The following is a 26,869-nucleotide window of genomic DNA, read 5'->3' on the forward strand; positions in this document are numbered from 1 at the left end:
TTAATTTGCTCTTTGACCTCCTGTCTTACTTGGCTTTTCTGTAGGAGATTTTCCTACAGGCATCCATGTTTGTTTTTCCCCACATAAACAGTGTGAACGCTTGACATTGGAAGTGGGAAATTTCCTGCTTGAAATATCCGAGTTCCGAGGTGTCTTGAACGTAGCATAAATTCAAAAGTTCTAGAGCAGAGCTATTTGCTAATTGCTCTATTTTTCTGTCCTATATTGACATTCAGTGGGCAATATCTGATAATATATTTTACTACATACTTTACCCTGAGGCAATTTGCACTGAGCACCAAAGCAGCTTCTTTCCTTGGGTTACTGGTTATGAGGAAAACAGACAGTTCACAACGAGCGTGCTGGACCCAACAGGATGTGTCACGTGATTTACTTGCATCTAGCCAAAGACTGTGAAAGGCTATATGTAGTAGTCCTATAGTAAGGCTGGAGATGAAAGTTCTTGTCTTATTTGAGAATAAAATGACATAATTGATTAAGTATTTTAAGTATTTTAAACACACAAAATACAATTTCTCAAAGTATTTTGTTACAAATTGCACCTTATTATTTTCCGTCCAGCACAAAATTACAAATTACAAAATACTCAAAAGTAATTAACTACGTATTTTAAATACATTTAATTGAAATACTGCCCATCTCTGGTTGTACCACCGGTAGTACCTGGCCTCAGGGTTGTAGTGCTCCTACTATCTGGCCTTAGGGCTGCAAAACTGATACTACCTGTCCCAAGGGCAGTGTTACTGGTACTACATTTGGCTGTAAGGCAGACTGAGATATATACCTCAAGACATCATAAGCTTGAGTATAGGCTGTGTCATTGGTTAACACTGACCATCTGAAAAAACATAACTGCCTGTGTTCCACTAAGGGCTGGGTGGGTTACCACAAGCAAGCGTCTCCTCTTCCCATTACTCATAGTACCCTCTAGTGACCTGTCAGGTGCCTACAATCAGTAAGAGCTGTGCCCATCCACTGTTCAGTGTTCATTCTCCTGTCGTGCACGGAGGGGACTTTTAGTGTGAAAAGTACCCATTGGCAGCAGGTGAGTGTATCAGAGGATTGGATCAGCGGAAGGGAATCAGTGTCCATCCTGGGATTGCTCTAAAGTAGAATGATTTGTTGTTACCCCCACATAAATGGATATCAAACTTGACACCCACTGATTCATGCAGAGCATTACACTGTATTTCTCTTTAAATGCAGTGAATTGATTTTTTTTTTTTGTTGCAGTGGGTGCTTGACATCCTTCATGGCCTCATTGCCCAAGGTTGCCTCTTTTCATGCGTTTACAAGCATTTGCTTTGCATTTTGCTGAAGGGCAGTTTTGATTTTGGGCAATCAAAACAAAACCATGCAAACACTTCTCTTCCCTCCGCAACATCCTTTCTAAACAAAGCCAAAAAAAAGGAAGAAGTGAAATTGATTACTCTGGCCATATTTTCAATCCATGTTCAGTAGATCAGATCCTCTCCTAAAGCACATGTGAAAGTCACTTCACCGGCCAGCCAATCCACGCCAGCAGAGGCGGGTTAAAGGCCACTCATGCTCTGCCCACTGATGAATCGTGTTGTTTTTTTTTTTTTTTTTTTTCCACGATTCATCCCGAGAGAGCAGCCAGATAGTGTCTGGCTCACTCAAAGGACAGTCTGGTTCCTGGATCTTGGACGGCATGCAGGGGAGCGCCTGGGGTCCTGGGTGGAACGGCCACCACCGTACATGAGCTGATGGGATTTGCTTTTTGAGATCGATTCCCCCAGCCACTGTCGAAGGAGGCAGTGGGGGAGTTCCTTGGCAGCGACCATCCAATTTTTCACATGGCTTGGTGTATCATCCCGGAGGGAACGTCGTCGTTGTCGTCGTCGTCATCCTCCGGCTCAGACATGGTCCCCTTCGAGGACATTCTCGTCCAGGTGAGGGGGACCCTGGAGGGGGCGTCTCCCGGGGACGTCCAGAGCCTCCTAGCGGAGCTGATGGAGGCCAGGGTCCTCTCCCGGGACTACTGCCTGTCCCTCACCCAGGAGAAAGACGTGGAGGACCTGGTCCGGAGAATTTCACTGCCTGTTTGGCAGAATTGGGAGGCATGCCACGCCGCTGTAGGCTCAGCGCTCGGCAGGGTGCAGGGCCGTAAGGCTTCGGGAAGCCCCCTCACCGGCGGTGAGTCGTCAGCACTTCTCACACCTTCTGTCTCCCCTAAGATGTGTTACTTTCCCTCCCTCTGCTAAGATGCTGTCTCTCACATTTCACTCTCAGCATCTCTACATTTTGGTCCCGCCACCATACAGCCTTGTCATCTCATCCTCTAATTATCTGGCACTTTGTCTTATGCAGTATATGTATAGAAGACATGAGAATAGGATACTGCATTCTTAATTAAGTCTGCCAAGGTGAAATCATTCATTAAAAGCACAAGTCAAAAGTTTTTGTAAGCTTGTTCTTTTTAATTTCAGTGCTGAGAAGCCGGCTTTGTTGTTGATAGTGACTCAATACACAATTTCTGTTCCTCCTTTTATACCCTAACTAAAGGCTTTAGTTCTGAGTGTGTTGGTCCTTCCAAGATACAGATCACCAAGCCTCTTGTAATAATGAAAGAGACCGTTGGTGGCCTGGCGTCTGGTGGGGACTCCTCGGTTCTTCTCTCATAGGCGAATTGGCGTGCGTGCGGTTAGCGGGGCATTCCATAGATGGTGATTTGCCTGCTATGACTGCCCTGAGCGCGGCGAAGCCAGTATTTTGTGGCAGCTTAAGGATGCCACACCCGAAGACAGAATTCCACGAGAGATTTGGCATGCCTTCAAAAGAGACAGGTTTTTTTTCCCGGCAACCCTGGCCATTTTATTTTAATTTCCTTCTCCCGGGTTCGAACCTGAACTGCGCACAATTTATATATGATTTATAATGAAAACTATCTCGGCAATCCAAGCAGCGCTCCCGCCTTCTTGACAAGAATTTGTATGTAACCTTTTTAAATCATTTTACCCCCAGCTCAATTGGTGGAGTAACTGCATGGATGAGAAATTATTGTCTATAAACCTCGTTGAAGATAATCTTTTCATCGAATGATATGTCAAGTAGCCCTACAGATGGAATAATTAAAAGCTTGCAATAAGCCAGTTCTGAACGCCGTTGATTCACTACTGGCGTAATCAAAGTGGAGCTGCCTGCTTTGATGTCGTGATACCAACCCAACCAAACTGAAAGCAAAACGATGCAGGCACTCAAAGCGGTAGCGCCTCAAGCTCTAACAGGTTACGCAGTTACACATCTCTAAGCTTGATGCGTCTCAAGCAAATCGTCGGCAGTAGGAACCCGTTAAAAAGCTATCAGAGTACTCAAGAATAAAGAAAACACATTGGAAACACATTGAAAAGTCATTGGAAGCAGGTGACTATCTTATTTTATACGATTTATTGCGGCGGGTGCATGCTTTTGGCGATGCTGTGGCTTTCAGGTGTTATCTCTGTGTCTTTTTTTAATTTTTTTTTTTTTAAACAAAATTGTGGAAAATATGCTCATTTAATGTAACGATTGTTGCTTTTTAAATTTACTATTAGTGTTTTGGAAACACGTTTTTGGAACCAAGGCGTGTTTGGTGTTGATACTCATATAAACTTTTAGGGGAATACCTGAATTGATATAAACTTTTAGGGGGATATCCGAATTGCGTTTATCAACCTTGTATTTTCGGGAGAGTGGTTATTTCTGCGCATATAATCTGTGCAAATAAAATTTTGTATTGTATTTTTGAGGAACTCGTATTGTAGCCTAGAATATAGTTGCGCACTGTTTTTCTAAGAAATACTTTAAGAGGAAAACTGAGATTTTGTTCGTCAAAATGAGTTTCGGTGGACAAAATGTTACATAATTTACTGGTAAATAAAAAGAAAAAACAAGAATACTCTCACCTGGGATTTGATAGCAATATATTATTCTTATAAATGGGAAGTGCCAAAACATTGTTTACTAACGACCAGCCAGAGGGCGTGTTACACGCATATCACAACAACTCTCGTGGCATGAACGAGAGTGTGCAACTGCAACATAATACTTATGAAGTACATAACCTGTCAAATCGGTACATGAAAAAAGAAGGAATTAACAAATGTGCTACGAAATGTCAAAATGCGTAAATTGCGTAAATGGTGATGCATGGCAAAATCTATAAGTAATTATATCTTGAACTGCCTATAGAGAAGCATATTCATATGCAGTTTCTTCCTTGTGTTCAATGTGGGAAAATCTTCCTGTGTTGTGTTAATTTGTGCTGATCCAACGATGACGTTTAATCGCTTTTTGTATTCCTGCATGAGGTGAAAACTCCTGAAACATCCGAGATCTAATTGTTACCTAGCTATCTGAGCAGGTTCCTTGTTATGCTGTTTGTACAGTAGCTAGGTAGCTAGCTAGCTCCAATAAATGTCAGGCAGGGGTAATGGTGACCTCGTGAGTTTAGGAGCGTAAAGTAGGCATATGAGACTGAAATGGAATGCTTTTGTAAAAGTGATGATCCTCGGTAGCAATAGTAGCAGCATGTTACTCAGCAATAGCCAGCTACCTGAGGCAAGTACCTAAAAGGACAGGTAGTTGCCTGACAAGCTATTTCTACTGCATCCAAACAGACGACCACCATTAGCTTTTAAACAGTTGTTTTTATTTCACCTTCAGTCCGTGGTGCAATTCAAGGAGATAATTGCAGTAGGACGCAGTTGCTGCTGCATTCAGTGAAAGATCCTGACACAGCCCCCAAACGGGGAACACAATGTATTATCCAATCCCTTTCCTGATACTGCTGTTAGCTTACTTTTATTGACAAAGAGCAGCATAAATAATCAATTCCTGAAATTAATGCATAAGTCGCCAACAGGCCCTTTGCGTGTATCCATGTTTTATTAAATGATTTTATACTTTGTTAGCTCTTTATATCACATTTATTGTTTTTATTTAATAATCTGATTATTTAGTTAGGTCATTTTATCACATTTACCATTTTTCTTTAATGATTTGATTATTTAGCTATTTGCACGTTTATTAATTCCACTGAGTATTTTACATCAACATCAAATATTGCATTATGTTGTTATTTATTGACTTTTGTAAAGTTTCCTCCTCCATGCAAACTCAGTATTTGCCACGGAAGAAACAGGCAACCCCTGTTTCGTGTGAGATAAAAGTTTCATAGGAAATTATAGCAGGAAGTGTTTACGGCTCATATGGCCACCATTTATAAATGACTGTCATTCCTGAGCTCTTGCACAGTGTAGTCCTGCCCAGGAAGTGGTTCTGTGGCCACCTTACGGGAGATGTCTCCAACTTTATATCTCTTGTTTACCTTTTAATCTCGATCGGGCCTCCATAGCAAAACTGGAATGCTTTGCGAGTTTGCGTGGCATGAGAAACCAAGCACATAAACCCTCACCTCATTGCACTGCCTGCGATTGGGCAGTCTGCTGTGTTGAATGCCGAGGTATGTTGAATATTTTATCTGATATTGCAGGTCTTGTTTATGGTCTTGGTTTGGTAGAAATGGAAATAAAAAGATAAGGACATCTGCCAAGGAAAAGAATGTTGTCAATGCATGTGTGACCAAGTGCTACTGAGTGGACGCTATGATGCGACAGTATGATAAGTGCTACTAGGTACTATAGAAATTTAATGCTTTGTCTTTATTTGTGTAAATGAATGTGCTTGTGTGTGTGTAATGCATCTGAAGTGCGTGTATGTTTGTTTAATGAGCAGGCTGTATGGACCAATTGAAACGGCCTTTGGGGTCTTACACCACAGGTTTAGACCGCTGCATAAGACCACCTGACTCTATGAGTCCTGGAACGATTATGTTGTTATCTTATTCATTATTTTGACGTGTGATGTGATGGTCATGTTTGTGTGTGTATGTGCTTGTTCCTGTTCATTTATTTATCAGGAACTGAATAAAAAATCTTTTTCAAGAGAGATTAGGCCAAGGATGCAGCACAATAACTTACATGTTATGGAGAGGCAAAAGTGAACTGTCACATGTTCCAAAGCCAAGGTGAATCAGGGCTACCTCACACAATTGTAGGAATAGGAGTTTCCCAAATCCATCCAAAGGTACGATAAGTATCCATACTTACTGTATGTGAAGGGCAGTATTAAAAAAAAAACACTCCAAAATACACCATGTACCGGAATATGCCACCCACTGTTGTAAGGTTGGTACTGGAGACTTGTAGTGGCTCAAGAATAGAATCCATTGTGACTTCCAGAACATAACCCTGGCTGAATGTACATGTTTGTGTGTGCTTGCATTTGTGAGCATCCAGGCATGTAAGAGTCAACATATTCTTTTGTATTTGCACTGAAGTGTGTGTTTGCGGAAAAACATATGTATTTGACAGAAGTGCAGACGTGGCATGTTGCGGTTGAGTGGAGTTGTTGACTGATTCTATATGTTTAATGGAAATTAAACATTTTTTAGCTTGTATTGATGCAGAACTTTCAAGCCCAAGTAACCGTCTAACTGTGACAACCTTTCTTATGTTTCAGACATAAATTCCCATGATTGTCATTTTGGTGGGGTGTGTTTTTCAGGTCCTGCAATGAAGGAAATGGAGTGCTCAGAATTTCTCACTTTAAATCCTGAAGATCTGCTGTTTGGTGAGTGTCATCATTTGTCTCAATTGTGAAGCAAATTACTGGTCTTCAGACAACCGAGTGGATGCTATGACACGACAGTACATGTTTATTAGTTATTATCACAGTGAGTGGCAACCAAGCTGCTAAAGCCGGGTTGATTTCCCTCATGTCTGCACACATATGGCTTTTGGCAATATGCAATGAAATGGACTCAACAGAACAGCTACTGTAAATGCCAAAATCAGAGAATATGAGAAAATCGACAACCCTACAAATCAAAGAATGATGATGCATTTTCAGAATGAACCAAGATGCCCAAAACTCACAATATAGTATTTTAAAGTGAGTTTTTGGCAGGACCTCCCTGACTTCCTTTCACATCCTGTTGCATTAGATTGTCTACTCGCTGAGCATATGCTGTTATCCAGAAGGCTCTTGCACTAAGCTTGCATTAAACATGGCATCCAGTCTTACTGCTGGAAATTCATTCTGGGATAATTCAGGCTTCTTGGCCACAGCTGCATTGCGTGACCCAGGATTGACCTCTGCAACCGTCTGCTTGCAAGCACAGTGCTGGAGCCAAGCTGCCAGCTTCCTGCCAGCTTGCTCTTGTGGTTCTCAATAAGCAGTTGATGTAGTTGTGTGGTGTTGCGTCATTGCACATTAATATGTAGAAGTCAGACAATCACCCGCAGCCAGCAAACCCAACCCAATACCCCCCCCAATCCCTAATCGACCCCCCCAGTGCACAAAGCAAGGACAGACATGGTATAAAGACATGGTTTGATAAGTTCGGTGTGGAAGAACTTGACTGGCCCACACAGAGCCCTGACCTCAACCCCATCAAGCACCTTTGGGATGAACTGGAACGGAGATTGCGAGCCAGGCCTTCTCGTCCAACATCAGTGTCTGACCTCATAAATGCTCTACAGAATGAATGGGCACAAATTCCCACAGAAACACTCCAAAATCTTGTGGAAAGCCTTCCAAGAAGAGTGGAAGCTGTTATAGCTGCAAAAGGGGGACCAGCTCCATATTAAAGTATATGTATTTGAATACAATGTCATTACAATGTAATGGTCAGGCGTCCGAATACTTTTGTGCATGTAGTATATGTTTTTTTTTCCCTTTTAGATTTGACAGATGAAGAGAGGGACTGCTTCTCCCCCAGCTATCATCCTTTGGAGGATGTGGACTTCTGTAAAATCATGGGTAGGTGCCTGGTTGTGCTCCACTGCATCTCTGGGCTAATATTTTGAGCACTTGTTTTCCTGTAAGCTCATGGCCTTACACACACTGAAGGCCCATTTAAAGCCTTTCTTGTGCTTGTTATGAAGGTGTATACGTATGTGTCAACCCGTAATTTCAGCACAGAAACATGTTTGAGGATTTTGGATACAGCAGCAGGAGGAGTCTTGCGAACAGGTTTCGGAATATTCAAGGCCTAAATGGGACTCATTTTCAGTGTTGGATTGAGTCATGAAAATCTTTTTCTGGCCTGTTTATTTTTGGTCACTGTCACATATTTACATCCAATGTTTTGAACACATTCATAAGACATGTCGAGTCATTATTCTCTTTCCATTACAGACATCTTAGATTGTGCTGCCAGCATGGTTACTGGTGATTTTTTTCACTGGTGATGATTTCACATCCGTTTCTTGATTGTACATTTTTTACATTACAGACAACTTAATACAGTCTCTGTTTGATGGTCACCAAGGAAGTTCTAGTAAGTGGATTTTCTATTCAATGAATGGTGTCATTTTAATTTTTAACAAAAGTAGCATCAAGGGCTTTTGCTGTACATGATAACAGTTTTATGTCTCCAGCTAGCAGGACCTATAGAAATTGCTTTGGTTATTGCACATTGTATGCATAAACGGTTGTAAAACGGCATTCAGTTCATCCATGTTTATGAAAAAAACCCTGCACATTGTTTACATGACAGCTATTTGATGATGCAAGACTGCATGCAATACTCAACAGGGAAAGCATGTACCTGTTTTCAAGTTATGTCAGCCAACAGAGGTTATGGGCTCACCGCAGTGTGTTTTGTCTGATTTTTAGTTTTGATTTGATTTTTAGTTTGTCTGTTTGTCTGTGCCTGTCTGTCTGTCTGTAAGAACCACTGAAACTGATTTGGGAGGCTTTTGAAACAATTGTAACAAATTATTACCTCTAGGAGGACAAAATATTTAGCTTTGCTGCTTCTCTGATGGGTGGTGGAGTTATGCATTCAGCTAGGGATCCTTCAGAATGGTGATGTGACCATTATGTGTGCTAAAATAGCACAAGGTAACCGGACTCGGTCCCACAAATATATGTGAACACCAATTACTTTTTAGCATGTCGTCTTTTTTATTTTGGAAGGAGTTCTTATGTGACTAAAATAAAAAATATCCATTCCTTATATTGTTATGGATGGAGATATTGGATGGTATTTCTGGCTGAGCAGTTGTATCATACTGTGCCCATAGCAGGTCTACTGTGCTGGGTTTTTAAGGTCACTGCAATGAGGTCTGAAGCATGTTCTAGATTTAAATGAGTGTCTTTATTTAGCTTGGCAGGTTTGTTTCACTTCTGCTTATCATTAAAAAAAGCAGGTGATGCAGTCGCAGTGCCAGCTTCCCCAGCCAGTTCGACAGAAGGAGAAAACCAGGAAGTGCAGACTGACACCCCTGTTCGCCGAAAAAGAGGTGACACATCTTATCTCTGCAATGCAATGCCTAACCTTCAGTGTATCAGACCTCCAAAGTGAGAATATGGATTATTGCTAATATGAACTAGGCACGTGAAATGTATCTTAATTTTTTTTTTGATAACTCTCATTGTAGGTGTATCTGCTGACACACCTTGCGGAGATGCAAAGAGAACAAAAAGCAGAAGCAGAGGTGATCCGCTGGTTTTGCTGAGCGTCGATCAGACCTGTACATGTGTACCTGTATATACAGTCACTGCTGTATGCATGTGTTCAACATGCACACGTCCTGTGAGCTGCGTGTTGAACATATTAAACCGCAGACCGATGACTTTTCCTCCTGTTTCCCACCTGCTTTTACAGCTCCCACAGCCCGGCGGGGGCCAAAGACAACGAAGGGCAGAGGCAGGCAGAGCAAGCGTCCGCAGAAAAGTCATTGCGAAAGTGAGTGGGTAGGCACGGAGAACTGCATGACCACAGACGGACCACAACATGACCACAGCACCGCCCCACCATCCCAGGGTGCATCCGCTGACCCCCTTGCCCTCCTTTAAAACGTGTAGGGTGATCTTGTGAGAACATAAACACAGCTGGGGGAAAGTGTTTTGGTTGTCATACCGACCATACCTTAACCAACTTTTCAAAGGCTGTTCTTTTATAATGTGTAGTTGTGCAGCTGAACACTGTCACTGCACATCGTGTTCAACTCAGATTATGTTCTTGCCCTTTAACGCACATGGTTTTGCCTTGCCCAGGGATTGCTGTTGTTACACATATTCTCTGAAGGCTTTTGCACACCAAGTCTGTATTTTCTGTATTTTCTGTATGCGTTTTTTTAATCCGTCGATAAAAATCGTTACGCACAGACACCTTGCACACTGAGTTCGATGCGTTTTATTATTCTATTCGTTGCAAAAAGTCTCAGTACGAGACAAAATGGAGATGTTAAGCAGTGAGGATGATTTTGTGGTCCTTTCACTTCTTGAAAGTAGAAAAAGAAAAAGAAAATATTGGGTCCATCCAATCCTGGGAATGCGTCAAGAGGAAGGAGAGTTTCACCTGCTGATAAAGGAGCTGCAGAATTATCCCGATCGTTTCCAGGTCTATTTCAGGATGTAAGTGGTCCAGTTTGATACGCTGCTACGCTGGAACCACACATTAAAAAGACCACCAATTTCCAATCCAATTGATCCTGAACAGCGGCTGGCAGTATGTCGGGGGACACACACACACACACACACACACACACACACACACACAATAGGCAATCCAAATTGTGCCATCGGAAAAGCGTGTGCTAGGTGATCAGCCTTTCGACTGGACCCGAAGTTAAATTTAGGGCACAGTCTCAAAACGCTGCAACATACAGTATCATGGCCAATAGTTGTCCCGTGACCAGCCTGTTTATCACACTCTTCTGCCAGAGCTGATAGTATTTGTGTTACGAGGCTGTGCCAGAGATCCCAGATCCAGTCGTGTTTAATTGCCTGGTTCGTGTGTGCACAGTGTTTACACCCTCTTGAGATTCCTTTAAATTGTTCCATCAATCTCAGCGGTCAAAGGCTTTTGACGGATGCAAAAAAAAACCACAGAAAATCGAACCTGTTCCGAAAACTTTAATGACGGACGAAGGTTTCAGAGTCGGTGTGTAAACACGATTGACACAACGTGAGGTCGTGTTTATTTTTAAATGTGTGCCATTTTCTAATGAAAAATAGGGACTTGGTGTGCAAAGGCCTTGACAGTAATGATAAAGGTTATATGTTTTTCATGCCTGTTCCAGATTGAAATTAAACATTGCTGTACAGTGATGTGGAATATATAAATGAAGTTTTCTCATTGACCTTAGCAAACTTTTGGATCATTGGATCAGCCAATATATCCATGCCATTAAGTATCTCCCCGGAGTATCTCTGCAGAGGACTTTGTAAAGACCATCTCATGCACATTAGCCATTTAGCCATTGTTTAGAGGCCACATTATTTTAAGATTATTTAACACTTATTCAGAGTGACTTACATGGCCATCATGGGAAAGATGTAAATGCATAGGCATCATACAAAATTACAGGAGCAATACAAACGACAGTGAGTACAGAACAGGCAATAACACAGTGAATGAGCATCATGCTGATAAAAACAGTGCTAATATTTCAGCATACAACAGTAAATGCTTTTAGGTGTACTGCTCTCGTAGGTGTATGTTAGGCACAGTACTATGATCCTGTCCAGACTGTGCCTAACAGCTACCTTCAAGAGCAGCATAAATAATGTTTTAATACTAATGTAACACTAAACATACTGATGTAATACTAAACATGCTGTTAAAAAGAAAAAGTGAATCTGCACCTCGGCTGGCTAAGCAATAAAAGATTAGAACGATCAACAAAAGATGCTCATACTGGAATAAACCTTTGAAGTCTGTGCTTGTAATTTGACTGTGAACATTTTTTGTTGTTTGTTACATTAAAAACTCTGCCCTGTTTTTGTCTGTAGAAAAGACTTCCCTCACGACGGATTGCGCGTTGGCTCTGCTTTTAAAAGACTACATTTTTTTCCTGTAGGCACCACAGCTCCAGAGACCCCTGCGAAGAGGGTCCTGACCTTCTCAGCCTCTCCAGGAAAAGTTCAGATCAGCCCAAATGCCGTCCTGGTCCAGCACGTTCCCATCACCCCTTTTGGGAATGGGCCGATCTTCGCCCCTGCTGCCGGTGAGCAGAGGAACCTCTTTCACCCTCCATCACAAACTTAAAGAGGAGCGGCCTCAGGTTGCAAAAGTGAAAAGTGAAAGTGTGCTGGATGACCTCATGTGACATGGCTTGATGCTCAAACAGTGATAATGACAGGACTGTTTGGTACCTGACTCAGTAAAAGCAACACGTTTAAGCCAGCCAGTATTATTATCACTGCCATTCTTTCACACACATGCATATAAACTGAAGAAATTTAGTTTATGCATGTTCACATCAAGGGTCAGTGAAAGACCAGCTCTGACCCAAGCAAACATACAGTAGTTACAAGCCCAGTGCCCTAACTGCAGCTGCACACTGTTGCCCATCAGGAAGTTCACTTTATCTTGGCTCGGTGCATCTTGTGTGCGAACAATGACTTGCACAATGTATGTGTTTTCAGTATCCGATTAAACTTTCATCTGAATGTAGTCTGCCAGTTTTATAATAGCAAAAGTATTTGGACAGATTAACATTATGTTCAATAAAATAGTCATGTTGAGCATATTCTTTGCACTCAATGACTGCTTGAAGTCCATGACCCATAAACATGACCAGGCACTGGGTATCTTCCTTGGTGATGATCTGTCAGGCCTGTACTGATTGTTTTAGGGGCTTTTTGCCCTCAGTCGTCAGTGTGTGAAATGCATACTTAATTGGATTCAGATCAGGTGATTGACTTGTCCAGTCAAGAATTTTGCAGTCTTTGTCCCTGAAAAACTCCTTAGGTGCTATGGCAGTGTGTTTGGAGTCACTGTCCTGTTGAATGATGGAGCCCCATCCACTAATTTTAGAGGCATTTGGATGTATCTGAGCAGACAAGATGCTTCTGTGCACTTTAAGAATTAATCCTGCTGCTGTTGTCAGCAATCACAACATCAAAGAAGACAAATGAACCAGTTCCAGTGGCAGCCATACATACTCAAGCCATAATACTACCTCCACTGTGATTCACATTTGAGGTGGTGTGCTGTGGATCATGGGCAGCTCCTTTTTTCTCCACACTTCGTTCCATCACTCTGGTACAGGTTAATCTTTGGCTCATCTTTCCATAAGACTTTGTTACAGGACTCCACATGCTCTTTTAGGTACTTTTTAGTAAACTGTAACCTGGCTGTTATGTTCCTGAGGCTTACTAGTGGTTTGCATCTTGTGGAGTACCCTGAAGTTCTGCTGGTAGTTTTGTGTGTATGGTAGTTTTTGACACATCTATGCTTACATCCTGGAGAGTCTTCCTGATCTGTTGGAATGTTGTAAGGGTTTTTTTCTTCACAACTGGATGTTTTCTTCAGTCATCCACTGTTGTGGCCATCTTTAGTCTACTAGGTTGCCATTTCTGAGCTCACCAGTGCTTTCTTTCTTCTTAATAATGTATCAAACAGTTTATTTTGGCACGCCTAATGTTTTGGCTTGGTCTCTGATCAGTTTATTCAGATTTTTCAGCCTCATGATGACAATGACATCTCTTTCATTCTCAAGCTGGTAGACACCAGCAACAGACTCAAAAAGCAAATGCAAGGCCTAGAATCAACACTAGACATTGACAGCTTTGTCTCACATGTCCCAAACAAGAAACACCTGTGAGGCCAACTATCCAACTACTTGTGGCATCCTAAAATGGGGCATATACCCACAAATGTACTGAATGTGCTATGATTTCTATATGGTTCTTCCAATATAAATGAAGTCTGAATTTTAACCCCATATTCATTGTACCACTTCATATAGAAAGTGCTGTAATACAGAGCCAAAATAACAAATATGCATCTTTGTCCAAATACTTTTAGAGCTTATTGTGTATGTGTGTATGTGCCTCACAGATAGTGATGATTACCTTTATCTGGTTGCAGGTGGTTCTCCAGTCCAGGTAATCCAGACGTTTGTTCCGCAGCAGGTGATTAGCATTCCTGTATCCAGCACCATGGTTCCCGGAGGCCCCACTTATGTCTTGGGTGAGTGAAGTACCACTTATACACCTTCGATTCAGCCCTGCTTCATCACACTTTCTCCCTTCTTTTCTTTCAGTTACACACTTGTGCACTGTGTTACAGCATGTGTGGCACTATGTTACACGGAGCAAGTGTTACAGTACATGTCCCAGTATATGTAACACTACGTAAGTGTTACTCAGTGAGTAAAACTAGGCACGCATTACATGTTTTCATTGTTTACACAACATTATGCGTTTGGTGGTCACTGAAATTTCTGAAAAATGTTATGCAGGTAACAGCCATGAGATATGCATGCTTAAAAGGTACTGTACCTAGACTAGTATTGTCAGACAATGAACCCAAGGAAAGTGCTTGACCTGACATTCCACGACCAATACATGTGTATGTCAGCCTTGTAAGGGCTTATAACCTGATATGTGTCAGGTGCAACTACACACTTTCCTTGGGGTTTCTTTTCAAGTACATGCTGACTTCCACCTGAAACTTTGCAGTTTTAAATTGCAGTTTTAAAAAACCTTGCCGTTTTAAATCACAGTTTTAAGGCAAACTGAAAGAAATGAGGTGTGAACATTGTTATGCAGAGATACTTTGTGTGCCCTTTGAAAGACTCTTCATTAAATGTTGTTGTTAGGCTCCCTATGAACTTTACTTAGCTATATAATCAAGGTCCATGCTCCAATCATTGGACAGTAGACAAACTGAACCCAGGCCTGTGTCTTACATGAGGAACTGCATGACTGAATGGGTTAGAGTCCTGCCCTCTAAACAATGCTGTTCTCTGTATAGTGCCATCACCTACTCTGACTGCCAGTCCCCAGATCATGCCACATTCTCCCGGTAAGTCCTGTCCTGTAGCAATATCAAGGGAATTATGCTCATCACATTGACTCCAATAAAATACAATACACAGTACATATAAATATTCAACCAAACTGAACCGAATGCTGTTTTTAGTGCTTTGCCTTGAATTGCCATTTGCCATTTTGCCATTTGCTGTTAATTGTTTTACATATCATCTGTTACACCTGGACATACACTGAAGCAAACCCAATACACTGCTCAAGCGTAAAACGGCAGCGTTAGATCTTGGAGTCAAAACTGCCCAAAGGTTGTATATAAACCCAGAAGTTTGCTCTTTAAACCACACTGTCACCGTGGGGGATTTTCACATTCCCCTTAAATGTTAAAACTCATTGTGAAATAGACATCTGAGTATCATGAAATCAGATTGTGCCATTTTTTTGTGTAGTAGCTCGTGATTCATATCTGTGTCTTTTGTTGCTTAGTTGCTGGAACTGTAGTTCCCCCAGATCTTGTGGTCTCCACCCCTGTGAGTTCCTCTTCAGAATGTGCAGACAAAGCACTCTCTCCAGCACCCACCCAGTCCCCTGCAACAGGTACGTCTGTTCCTCTGTATGTGTAGGCCTTTCTAGTCATTCGTTTGTCAGCTTGCTGCGCGCATTTGCATTCTGCATGCAGTTGTCCACCACAGTTGCCCACCACAGTGCGATGCGCTTTAATGTGCCAGGTGCTTTGATGTCTCTGACAATGTGCTTTCAAAGGGCACACAAAGTATCTCTGCAGAACAATGTTCACACTTCATTGCTTTCAGAAGCCATTGGAGGTTGGCGTTCATCTTAGGCTGAGCACATTTCAAATCGTTGTTTTTCTGTCTGAGAGAGCATTATCAGTTAACAGTTAAACTTGAGTTTCTTGCTGTAGTTGCCCTTAAACAAACTGAAATGAACCTTAACTGAACTTAAGCGGTTTCTTGGACTAAATGTTTCTGATGCATTTCAGAGATTCCCACGTGCAAAGAATCACAATCCTCAATTGCGGTTGCACCTGAACCAGAAAAACCCAGTAAGTTCTGAACTTTGACCTCCAGTATCAAGAATTATGAGTGTGTAGAAACAGCAATATTTGATTAAATTCAGGCAGTAACTTTTATTTTTATTTCAGAATGCGTAGAGGACTACATAGAAATCTGCAAGGCCCACATGAGAGACACTTTCCAAATCACAGACACGGAGACCGGGATGACATGTCAGTCTCTTTACGTCGATGTCCACTTGGTCCAGAGGCAAATCCAGCTCAAGTCCGGGAGGAATGCGAACAAGTGCCTGGAGAAAGAGCTGGTGGTCCTCAGTGACGGAGACAGAAGGAGAGCCACACTCAGCAGGGGACAGGTCTTTGAGGACGCGGGACAGAAGCCAAACCGGTCCATTGCTCTGCTGGGGAGGGGCGGTGTGGGCAAGACCGCCATGATCCAGAGACTCTGCCTGGACTGGTCAAACGGTGACCTCCCACGGTTTGATTTCCTCTTCCTGCTGGACTGCAAGGCCCTGAACCTTCCGCAGGCCAGCTTTGGCCTGAGGACCTTGCTCTTTGACCTCTCCGCCTCCCCTCCCTGCAAGGATGTGGATGCGGTCTTCCGACATGTGCTCTTTGCCCCGCAAAAGGTGCTCATCGTATTCGACAGCTTCGACGACTTCAAAGACTACGATGGCCTCCTGCAATCCCCGGCCACTAGCAACACTAAGGACAGCTACAGCATCAAGCAGCTGTTCTCTGGGCTCCTTCAGAGGAAGCTGCTTCCTGGGTGCACGCTGCTGGTTGCTGCTCGCCCAAAAGAGGTCCTCAACCAGTTTTTGGGGAAAGTGGACAGGATTGTGGAGGTCTGCGGCTTCTCCCCAGAGGACATAGAGACTTACGTGTCCAGGTATTTCAAATGCACCTCCTCCCAGGACAGGGCACTGAAAAAACTGCGAAACAATGGCTATGTCCTTAGTCTGTGTTGCAACCCGTTGATATGCAGGTCTGCATGCTTCCTTCTGGAGCATATGGACTGCAACAAGACTTTGCCCTCGACATTGACGGGCCTGTACCAGGAAGTGATGTACCATAGGCTACACATGAGTGGACAGAAGGCACAGCCTACAGCGGACCAACTGCGGGCGGTGGTTCCGAAGCTGTGCAGCATGGCGTGGGCAGGGGTGAAATCCCACAACTCCCTCCTGACTCCAAAGGAGCTCGGCTCTGGGGAGCTGAAGGACTTCGGGGTCAGCAGCGGGGTGCTGGCCCCCCACGTCCTGAAGGACGGCAAGGAGCAGGCTGGCTATGGGTTCGCCCACCTGCTCAACCAGAACTTCCTGGCCGCCTCACACCTGGCGCTGAGCAAGGACTTGAGCGACAAGGCTCTGGTGGGCCAGACGACGGGCCAGCCGAAGAAGAGGAAGCTGCAGGCTGAGTGGCTGGATGCGACGCACCGCTTCGCCGTGGGGCTGCTCTTCCAGAAGAGGGCGCTCCTGCAGGACTGCTTCCCTGACGGCGGGGGCACTAACTTGCTGGCCAAGAGGAGTGCAGTGGCGGCACACCTCAGGGGCCTCAAGCCCTGCGACCTGAGTTCCGGCAAGCTGCTGGAGCTGTGCCACTGCGTCTATGAGGCGCAGGACACCAAGCTCGCCAGGCACCTGCTGAAGAGCATGCCCGATTCCCTGTCCTTCAACGGCGCCCAGCTTGACCCCCCAGATGTCTTTGTCCTCTGGCACCTCCTGCTGAAAGCCAAAACCGTCAAGAGGACCTTCTCCATAAACCTGCAGGAGACCGGCATCAACATCTCCGGCCTGAAAGAGCTTCTCGGCCTGAAATGTGTCACTTCTTTCAGGTCAGTGATCTGTGTGTCTGTTACACGCCTCATATTGCTGCAGTCTGATATTCACATCCTCTTTTTTATCGTAGTATGGACAGTTAGCCCAGTTTTTATCTGACCAACCTTCCCTACTCTTGTTGTGTGCACATTATTATGGGGCGCCAAATGTACAGATCTTTTTTCGTGGACAGAATGCCTTTTGTGCTATGAAACGCATAAATTCATTACGAAACCACATAACACCGTAACGCCTTTTGTCCACGAAAAACACAAACGTGTTAGCATTGTGTCCACGAATTATTGAAGAGAACACATACTTTCGTGCACAGAAAACAAAACGGATAATTCCTTTTGTGCACTTAATTGACGTTGTGTTTTTCATTTTGTGAACAAAAGGTGGAATGCACTTCGCACTATGTGGACAAAAGAAACTCATTTTGTAGACAAAAGTAATTCTGTCCACGTAACAGATGTCCTAGGCCAGCATTTATGCTGTTGTGGCACGAAATGCAGAATGCGCTATACTATCATCATTCTGTGCCATCGAATGTTCATTTTGTCCACTTAACTGTTTTGCTATATTATTGAAAGTATGATGTGCACGAAATTTAGCACAATATATTTCGTGACTCCGCAGTTACAGAAGGCATTCCGTCCACAAAAACAAAGGCTGCTTGAACTTTCGTAGACATCAGTATTTCGTGGTCACAATGCCAATACATTTGTGTTTTTTGTGGTTTCACGTGTTACAGTGTTAAATGGTTTCGTCATGAATTTACGTGTTTTCTAGCACAGAAGGCATTCTGTCTGCGAAAGCAAAACATTGATGTCTATAAAAGTTCCAGCAGCCTTTGCTTATGTCGACGGAATGCCTTCTGTAACTGTGGAGTCATGGAATATATTGTGCTAAATCCCTTTCGTGCACATCATACTTTCAGTAATTTAGCAAAACAGTTAAGTGAACAAAATGAACATTCGATGGCCAGGAATGATGATGGTATAGCGCATTCTCCATTTCGTGCCACAACAGCATAAATGCTGGCCTAGGACATCTGTTATGTGGACAGAATTTTATTTTTGTCTACAAAATGAGTTTCTTTTGTCCATATAGTGCGAAGTGCATTCCGCCTTTTGTCCACAAAATGAAAAGCACAATGGTCAATTCAGTGCACAAAAGAAATTTTCCGTTTTGTTTTCTGTGCGCGAAAGCATGTGCTCTCTTCAATATTTCGTGGACACAATGCTAACGCGTTTGTGTTTTTCGTGGGCAAAAGGCGTTACGATGTTATATGGTTTCGTAATGAATTTATGCGTTTCGTAACACAGAAGGCATTCTGTCCACGAAAAAAAGGTCTGTTACATTTGGCGCCCCATACATTATAGCTCAGCATTGTCAACACTGTTAACAAACATTTGCAGTTAGAATGAATCCACTCACAGTTGCCTAACCCATAGCGGAACCGATGCAGCCCAAGACACTTAAGTAGCTGGCTAGCTACCAGTGATTTGAGGAGTGAACAAAAACATTTGACAAATGAACTGCCTAAACAAACTTTGTATACACAGGCTGTTTTGCTGTCACACAACCAGCTATATTGATAATGATACATATACACAGAGTGCAGTATCCAAAACATTTATATAGGTACGCCAAATGGGACATAGACACCATCAAGAGTAAGTACAGCAATGCCTTAAATGTATTTTAATATTTTATGTTGATATTTCATTGCAATGAGCAACTCGCCTTTAATCTTTAATTTTAAATTAGATTTCAGTGTTGGCTCTCTGGTGTATTTAGCTGTCTGAACATCCTTTGATTTTCAGCGTTTCATATGAGCTGTTAAAGCATATTGACCCTTGCAATAACTGCACCTAAATTTTACAAAACAAATCTGTAGTTGTGTTATGGGAATAAATCCTGTTGATGGATCAGTGTGTAGGATGATAGCAAGCACTCATTTTTATCACATCTGAAATGTTTGTCCCATGTTTTAAAGCTAAATGTTAACAAACATTTGCAGTTAGAATGAATCCACTCACAGTTGCCTAACCCATAGCGGAACCGATGCAGCCCAAGACACTTAAGTAGCTGGCTAGCTACCAGTGATTTGAGGAGTGAACAAAAAAATTTGACAAATGAACTGCCTAAACAAACTTTGTATACACAGGCTGTTTTGCTGTCACACAGCCAGCTATATTGATAATGATACATATACACAGAGTGCAGTATCCAAAACATTTATATAGGTACGCCAAATGGGACATAGACACCATCAAGAGTAAGTACAGCAATGCCTTAAATGTATTTTAATATTTTATGTTGATATTTCATTGCAATGAGCAACTCGCCTTTAATCTTTAATTTTAAATTAGATTTCAGATGATAGCAAGCACTCATTTTTATCACATCTGAAATGTTTGTCCCATGTTTTAAAGCTAAATGTTAATTTAGCAGAGTCAACATTACATTCTTCATGGTTAAGGGGGATAACTTTTAGAGCACTGATTCATTTCGGCTGGTGTCTCATGACAGGGCTTCCATAGGGGATACGATAAGATTGTGGGAAGATTTGCACAAGGTGAACGCAGAGGGGCTTCTGAGGAACACGATGGCCAAATTCACCATCAGCCCGTTCAAAGCCACGCAGCTGTCTCATGTCGACGACCTGGCTCTCCTCGTCCAGATCTGCAGAGACAGAACACTGCCTTTCAGGTACTCTTCACAACATTGCCCTTATCTTCTTCAGAAGAAGAATTGTAAACATTGTGATAAAAAACACACAGATGAGAGCTTATAACATTGTGTCTTTTCAGCGACCCCAGCTGTTCAGAGCCAGTGCTGGACAAAGACTCCCTTAACATCCCAGCTGTGAGGAACCTGCGGCGGCTAGACTTTGAGTGAGTTATGGAGTGAAGAATGAAGGAAGTGAATGAGTGAAAGAGACAGTGAAGATGGGAAGGTGTAAATGAGTGAGTGAGTGAATGAGTGAAGACAAGAGGGGGTGATGAGTGAGTGAGTGAGTGAGTGAGGAAGAGTTGAAGGGGTGAGATAATGAATGAGTGAATGAGGAAGGGAGGGGCAAGTAAGTAAGAGAGTGAGAAAGGGAGGGTGTGAAAGTGAGTGTGTGAGTGAATGAGGAAGGAAGGGGTGAGTGAGTGAGAGACTAAGTGATTAGGTGAGTGACGAAAGGAGGAAGTGACTGAGTGAGTCTATGTGTTTAGGGAAGTGTCTCCTTGGAAGCACCAAGCCTACAGTAAGGCAATGGCCCTTGTACAATAGATTAGCGCTCAGCACTGTACCTCCAGCCAAATATGTTTCCTCAGTTTTACTTTCTCATAGAAGCCCCCGGAGAGCCTTATGTGCATGTGGCTAAGCGTGTCTTTCTGCCCCTGTACAGGTTGGGTCCACAGAACGGTCCTGCGGGCTTCTCGAAACTAGTGACAGTCCTCCCAGATCTACGCTGCCTACAGCACCTGGAGTAAGTGCAGAGTGTGATTATATCAATGCAGTCCTGGGGTTTATTTTTAGATAAAACCTGGACTAGACTGGACCAGTTTCCCTGAGATCCTCAGGGGAAAGGGGAAACCCCCCACTCCTGGATTAATTTTTTACCCTCACGGACAATGTTTCGGCACAAAGCCATGTGTCACTCCAGCAGTTCCCATTTTTAACAGCAGAGGCCTTTTTCTGTTTTTTTGTTACAGTCCCAGCTCTGTTGTCTGAGGAGCACACACCCATCACTCATGTTTTTGAAAAGAGCCGTCTTGTTTACGTCGTTAGCATTCTTTGTGTAGTTTCTGCTTTTGCTGCTTGCACATTTGATTCTGTTTATGGCCTCAAGTGGAAGGTTACGCAGCAAATCATCACTTGTGTGAAAGTAAACATAAGTCCCAGGAGCTGTCCCCAGACCAACCGTTAAAAAGCAGAAAAAAGTCCACAGTAATGTCCACAGTAGGAAAAATTTACTCCCTGTCTCGCTGAGGCCGGACAAGTTTCAGCAACATAGAAACAAACTACAGGGATGTATCCATACCTCAGGGAAACTAGTAACCATTCGGAGAGCACTCCAACAGTCACTGGCCCCTACAACAGCATTGTGCTTTCTGCTTCATTTCTCACACTTTAGGGTAGAGCAGAGGCAGAAACCAGTCCACGGATGTCACCCCTGTGTTTTTTTATATCTGTAATTTGAATGCTAGTTGTCTTCCTGTAGCTGTTTTGCATGACTGTTTTGCCAGCTGTGTGGGCATACGCTGCAGGTGTGAGCACGCTGCCGGCATTGTAACAAAGCCTCTGATTGCCTTTCAGCCTGGAGGACAACAAGATCGGAGATGTGGGGGCCAAGAAGCTAGCGGAGGTCGTGCCTGCTCTTTCCTCGCTCGAAATGCTCAAGTAAGACCCCGTTTAGCGAATGGGTAGCAGGCGGGGTGCTGGAGTTTGGGATCTACGCTTGTGACCTGGAGGTGACGGGGGTTGAATCCCCAGGGGTGGCACACTGCCAGTACTCACTCAGTTTCAAAAATATCTCAGAAACATGACTCCCCCGGTTAAGTCATTCTGGAAGGCAAAGGCAAAAATTCACATGGTGTCTCAAGCGCCTTCCTATCTTGCCCTTCAGGTGTAGAAACCAGGGAAACACTTTTTTCCCCTCTGTGTGATTGTCTTACTAACTACTTCTAAGTAGCACTTTGATATCTGTGTATGGGGTCCTAGAACTGTTGTCCCTATTCTCAACCCCATCAGTGAAATGCCAGTGACTGGCTCGCCTCAGTGTTTGTGGATGTAGATGATCTCTATGACAAGCTGTATGAAAATAGCCTGGAACCAGTTTCCTCTTTGTTTCTAGCCTGTCACAGAACTGCATCGGAGATGAGGGCGTGGCCAAGCTAGCACCGGCGCTGTCCTCCCTCCCCTCCCTGCTTCGTCTGAGGTAACGTGGGACAGAATGGCGGGCACTTCCTGCATATCCACACACAATAGACATTGTGTAACCACTGTTGTGCATTTCCTGTCTTCCCATTGGTCACACACAGTCTGTACAGTAACCTCATTGGTGATGGTGGAGCAGAGAACTTGGCAGCGGTCTTGCCTGAGATGAAGTCGCTGACAGATCTGGAGTGAGTATGCGCAGTCGTTTCTTCCTTGTAGTATTTGCATCCACAGACCACTGGGCATGTTACTTTTACATTGTCCTCCACTATGTTTAGTTCTGTTAAACTGCATGCTATTATTCACTATCTTGAGCCAATTCTGGTAGTTTTTATGTGCAGTAGTAGTTAAAAAAGGGAAATTGCCAATATATGAAAAAATCCCTACCTTGTTGAAATTTTTGTAAATTGCACTGGATAAGAGTGTCTGCCAAATGAATAAATGTCAAACTATCTTTATACCACAACTGATAGGGTTAGAAAGGTCAGACAGAGTTTCCTTGTCTCACCACTCTCAGGCACCCTGCAGTTTGTCAGGTGCCTGTGAGTTTCTTTGATGACGTCAGTGAAGTAGTGCCTATCCTCCAACGAGCACCCACTTCACTGAGAAACACCATGTGACTTGTATTGCAAAAAAACCCTTCAGGCTATATGCAGGTGTCATTGTGGTGAGACAAGCCAAATATACCACTGGCAATTCCAAAACAGATTTGCATAAAGGAAAAAAAAAACCAGTTCAGAGTAACCATTTCTGCTTAGTTTGTCTTAGCTTACTTTTCGCCAATGTGGCTTTGGGTCGCTGAATGATCAGAATGCCCTCTGGTGGTGGATGGGGGTATCATTGTGCATGGTCTTCCAGGTCAGCAGGGGATGGGTTACTCGTAATGATTCTGGAATCTTGGCAGGTCTTTATCCAAACATGTTGGCACAATATTAACCGATAAACCAATCTTTGTCTGGTGTCCCTAGCGTGAAGTACAACAAGTTCACAGACTCGGGGGCGGTGAAGCTGAGTGAAAGTGTGAGGGACTGCCCATGGATGAAATCTGTCGGGTAAATCATCTATCATCCATCACACAGCCACAGGCTGCACAGCACAATTCCTCGGGCCCGTATTTCAAGCTGCAGTGTATGCCACTTTCATACGTATCGTTTTAAGTGTATGTTCTCGCAAGACGGTCATTCAATCAATCAGAGAGACGGTACAACGATGTCACAGAGGTGCAGTTATTTGTCATTGTTCCATTCGTATTGTACCACACTGAAACAAGAACATTTTGACATTCTTGCCAAGGTTATATCACATACTGTGTAATAAATTATATAAATTCTTGGGAAAGACACAAAAAGTCTTGAACACATGTTATAAGAGTTCAAGTGTCTCCGCACTGACAACTTGAAGTCTTTGTTTCTTGTAGGACGCTAATATACATTAATTATTGGCGTAACAGAAACCTTCTTGGCATTTCCAGTAGGAATCCGCAGAAAATTTGAAAGAGGGGTGATAGGGGACCTAGTTTGCACCTATTAATCCTTTACAATTTTAGACCTCTTCAGACAGGAGAGATTCTTTGATGACCAGTTCAGTTTGGAATAGGTAGCAAAAAATGCCTGACAAAAATATGCCTTTAAACTGACTTGATATCTTCTAACAGGGCTACAAACATAAAAACAAATACAAGTGTATTAACCTTTTCCTTGTTACATATTGGTTCAGATAGAGTGTATAAATATTTTCAAGACAGCCTTATTTCCTTTCAAGACAGCCTTATTTCCTGTTGGTTGGTTGTGTCTCAGTTTTAGAATTAGTATCACACTGGCCTTGAGGCAGATAACTTTTTAAAGATTGTGGGTGAGAGCTTTGGAGTTCTAATTGTTGTTTCAATATGTTTCTTTTAATCTAGTGCCAACAGACTGCATCCAACTGTAGTAGTAGAGACAAAAAGTTCAAAAAGTAGTAGAGTTCAAAAACTATGTTTGCCATTCTAAAATGACCAAGAGTCAGTAGCAAATGAATAGGAATGATAGTAAAAAAAACATTTGTAGCAGTAATGCCCCAGTGATTGACAGTTCAAACTAGTCACTACATCCTAAATATCATGCAAAAAAGACTATTCAGACATGTTAAGCTGTGCCTCAAATGTTGTAGCATTTATCCTAGTATGCACCATGACATGGTAGATTGCGGTTGAGGCTGTTGCAGTCATTACATCTATGCTTGTTGCAGAATATGCAGAATGTTGAATAATTGTTTTATTTCTTGCTTGTTTTGTTTAATACAGAATGTGGAATCATTATATTCCCCACGGGGTATTGGAGCGACTTAAACAGCAGGATTGCAGGATCAGAACACTGTAGAAAGCCGAGAGGAAGTTTCGGCATCGGTGAAAGGGAAATGCTTCGCAGACAATGAGTCACCAGCAGCTCGAAACAAGTTCACACAAGGACAGCCCTGTCTGACTCTTTGATGAAACTTTCTGGCGATTGCTGTTGCTTTCTCGTTGATGCACTTAAGGACTCCGATCCATTATGAGGAGATTCTTTGGCAATATGAGATTTATGTCCCAAACAAGAAATAGTCTCAGGCCAGAGCATGGCAGATGCAATACTTTATTGGCAATGCTGAAACTCAGTTCTATTGCTTCTGACAGGGAACAAACTTCTTTCAGCAGGGCAGCAGCTGAGCACTTGAATGGTACTCTAATGTATTTATTTCAATTCGTGAATGTGCTTCCAGAACATTCTACACACACAAACCTGAATACCCACTAATACCTATACAATTTCACCACCATGCACCTGAATGCAATGGTTTAACATTTTGTATTCTGACTGATTTGTTTTCTGTGTTGATTGAATGTACTCTCCAGAATGACACTATGATGTTTCTTTGTAGAGCATAAATATTTTGTTTTGTATTATGACCTGGTCTTATCTTTCCTTGTAACAGCTTACGCTTTAACAGTTAAACACCTTTAGCTTTGCTCATGGATATGTTCTCTCTAAAGACACTTTCAGGTCATTTAAAATACAAAAGGATGAGCTTTTCATTAGCTCAGTGGTTAAGCTGAGCTCTACGTCCTGGGCTCAATTGCAGTCATGTCATTTGCTGACAATGACATTGCCAGGGATAGGGGTATGTAGGTTGGCCATCACTGCTTCATCCTACCGCTCTCAGGCACACTGCAGTTCATCAGGCACTTGTGCGTTGCTTTGATGACATCAGTGGAGTAGCACTTATCCTCCAATCAGCACACACTCCACTGTAGTACACAGTGTGACTTGTATTGCAAAAAGTAGCCATTTATGTACCAGAGGACTGCATTCATCTTGCCTCAGTGCTCTTGAGCGAATGTAGGCGTTGTTGCTGTGAAATTAGACTGACATGCAATTGACAGTCTCCAAAATGGGTTGCATAAAGGGGACAAATAGAGAAATTAACTGGGTTTTTGCCACAATTTCAAAATGTACTTCATGGTGCTGTATGATGATGTGCTGCCTTTGTTTGTATAATTGGAAATATGATGTTGTATTTTCTCTGTTTTAATTTGAAATTGCTGCCAGATGAATTTAGCTCAAACCACATGTCTACACATACACTGTATTTGGGCGTTTCTGTCAAGTCCCTTCATGTGGGCATTGTGGTTCATCTGTTAGCAAGGGCCTTTGTCCTTCACCTCAGAGGAAGGACTTAGTATTATGTTTTTGTTTGTCACACATTAATGATTAATTTCTGTGACCACCAAATTGATACTGAGCGGAAGTGTGGAAAAAACTAATGCTGACATAAACTATTAACTCTTGGTTAAGAGCAAAGTACATTGGCATTTGTTTTTACAGAGACTTTGCAACAAAGTTCAAGTTCAAGACCGTTGGAGTGTTTCTGCATCAAGTTAACCAATGAGTCTGTGATCAGTGCCTACTTCTCAGCTTTTTAAAAATAAATAATAACACAACCTCAGAGTCTGAATGTGTTAGCTGGAAGTGGGAGGGCTCGCTTGTTTGTGTGTATTTCACACGTTTTTTCCATCACCCAATACTATGACAGTGTTTGCAGTGCTGTTAAGAGACAGTACTGTTAACACACACACACACACACACATACAAAACCTCACAGACTGATGCCAAATACAGTGTCTTCAACCTCACATAACACTCTGATAGAAAAAAAATAAATGTCTTGTGCTATTTTTGGGGGGCTATTTGTGTCTCAAACTGTTTTGTGAGTGTGGAATTCCCGTGCGTGGTTGTAATGGGTGTATGAAACTGGG

General features: G+C 42.8%; 1 protein-coding gene across 1 annotated transcript; it reads left to right on the top strand.

The window, feature by feature from the left end:
• Positions 1-1,838: 1,838 nt before the first annotated feature.
• On the top strand, positions 1,839-24,956 carry ciita (class II, major histocompatibility complex, transactivator). The gene is made up of 20 exons (XM_036552127.1): positions 1,839-2,178; positions 7,768-7,845; positions 8,321-8,365; positions 9,237-9,332; positions 9,471-9,527; positions 9,698-9,778; positions 11,898-12,044; positions 13,913-14,014; positions 14,801-14,851; positions 15,301-15,411; positions 15,815-15,877; positions 15,977-17,681; positions 20,203-20,382; positions 20,484-20,567; positions 21,068-21,148; positions 21,979-22,062; positions 22,517-22,600; positions 22,704-22,787; positions 23,568-23,651; positions 24,881-24,956. Exons 1-20 carry the CDS (start codon positions 1,839-1,841, stop codon positions 24,954-24,956), a joined length of 3,633 nt encoding a protein of 1,210 aa, XP_036408020.1.
• Positions 24,957-26,869: the final 1,913 nt, after the last annotated feature.

The sequence above is a fragment of the Megalops cyprinoides genome, chromosome 19 (assembly GCF_013368585.1).
Source record: "Megalops cyprinoides isolate fMegCyp1 chromosome 19, fMegCyp1.pri, whole genome shotgun sequence".
Taxonomy (NCBI): Eukaryota; Metazoa; Chordata; class Actinopteri; order Elopiformes; family Megalopidae; genus Megalops; species Megalops cyprinoides.

Bases quoted from the DNA above. Each gene is read 5' to 3' on its own strand.
- ciita (XM_036552127.1), top strand. From the start codon at position 1,839: ATGGCTTGGTGTATCATCCCGGAGGGAACGTCGTCGTTGTCGTCGTCG. The intron at 15,412-15,814 runs GTACGTCTGTTC...GATGCATTTCAG, and splicing joins CACCCAGTCCCCTGCAACAG to AGATTCCCACGTGCAAAGAA. The intron at 20,568-21,067 runs GTGAGTTATGGA...GCCCCTGTACAG, and splicing joins CTGCGGCGGCTAGACTTTGA to GTTGGGTCCACAGAACGGTC.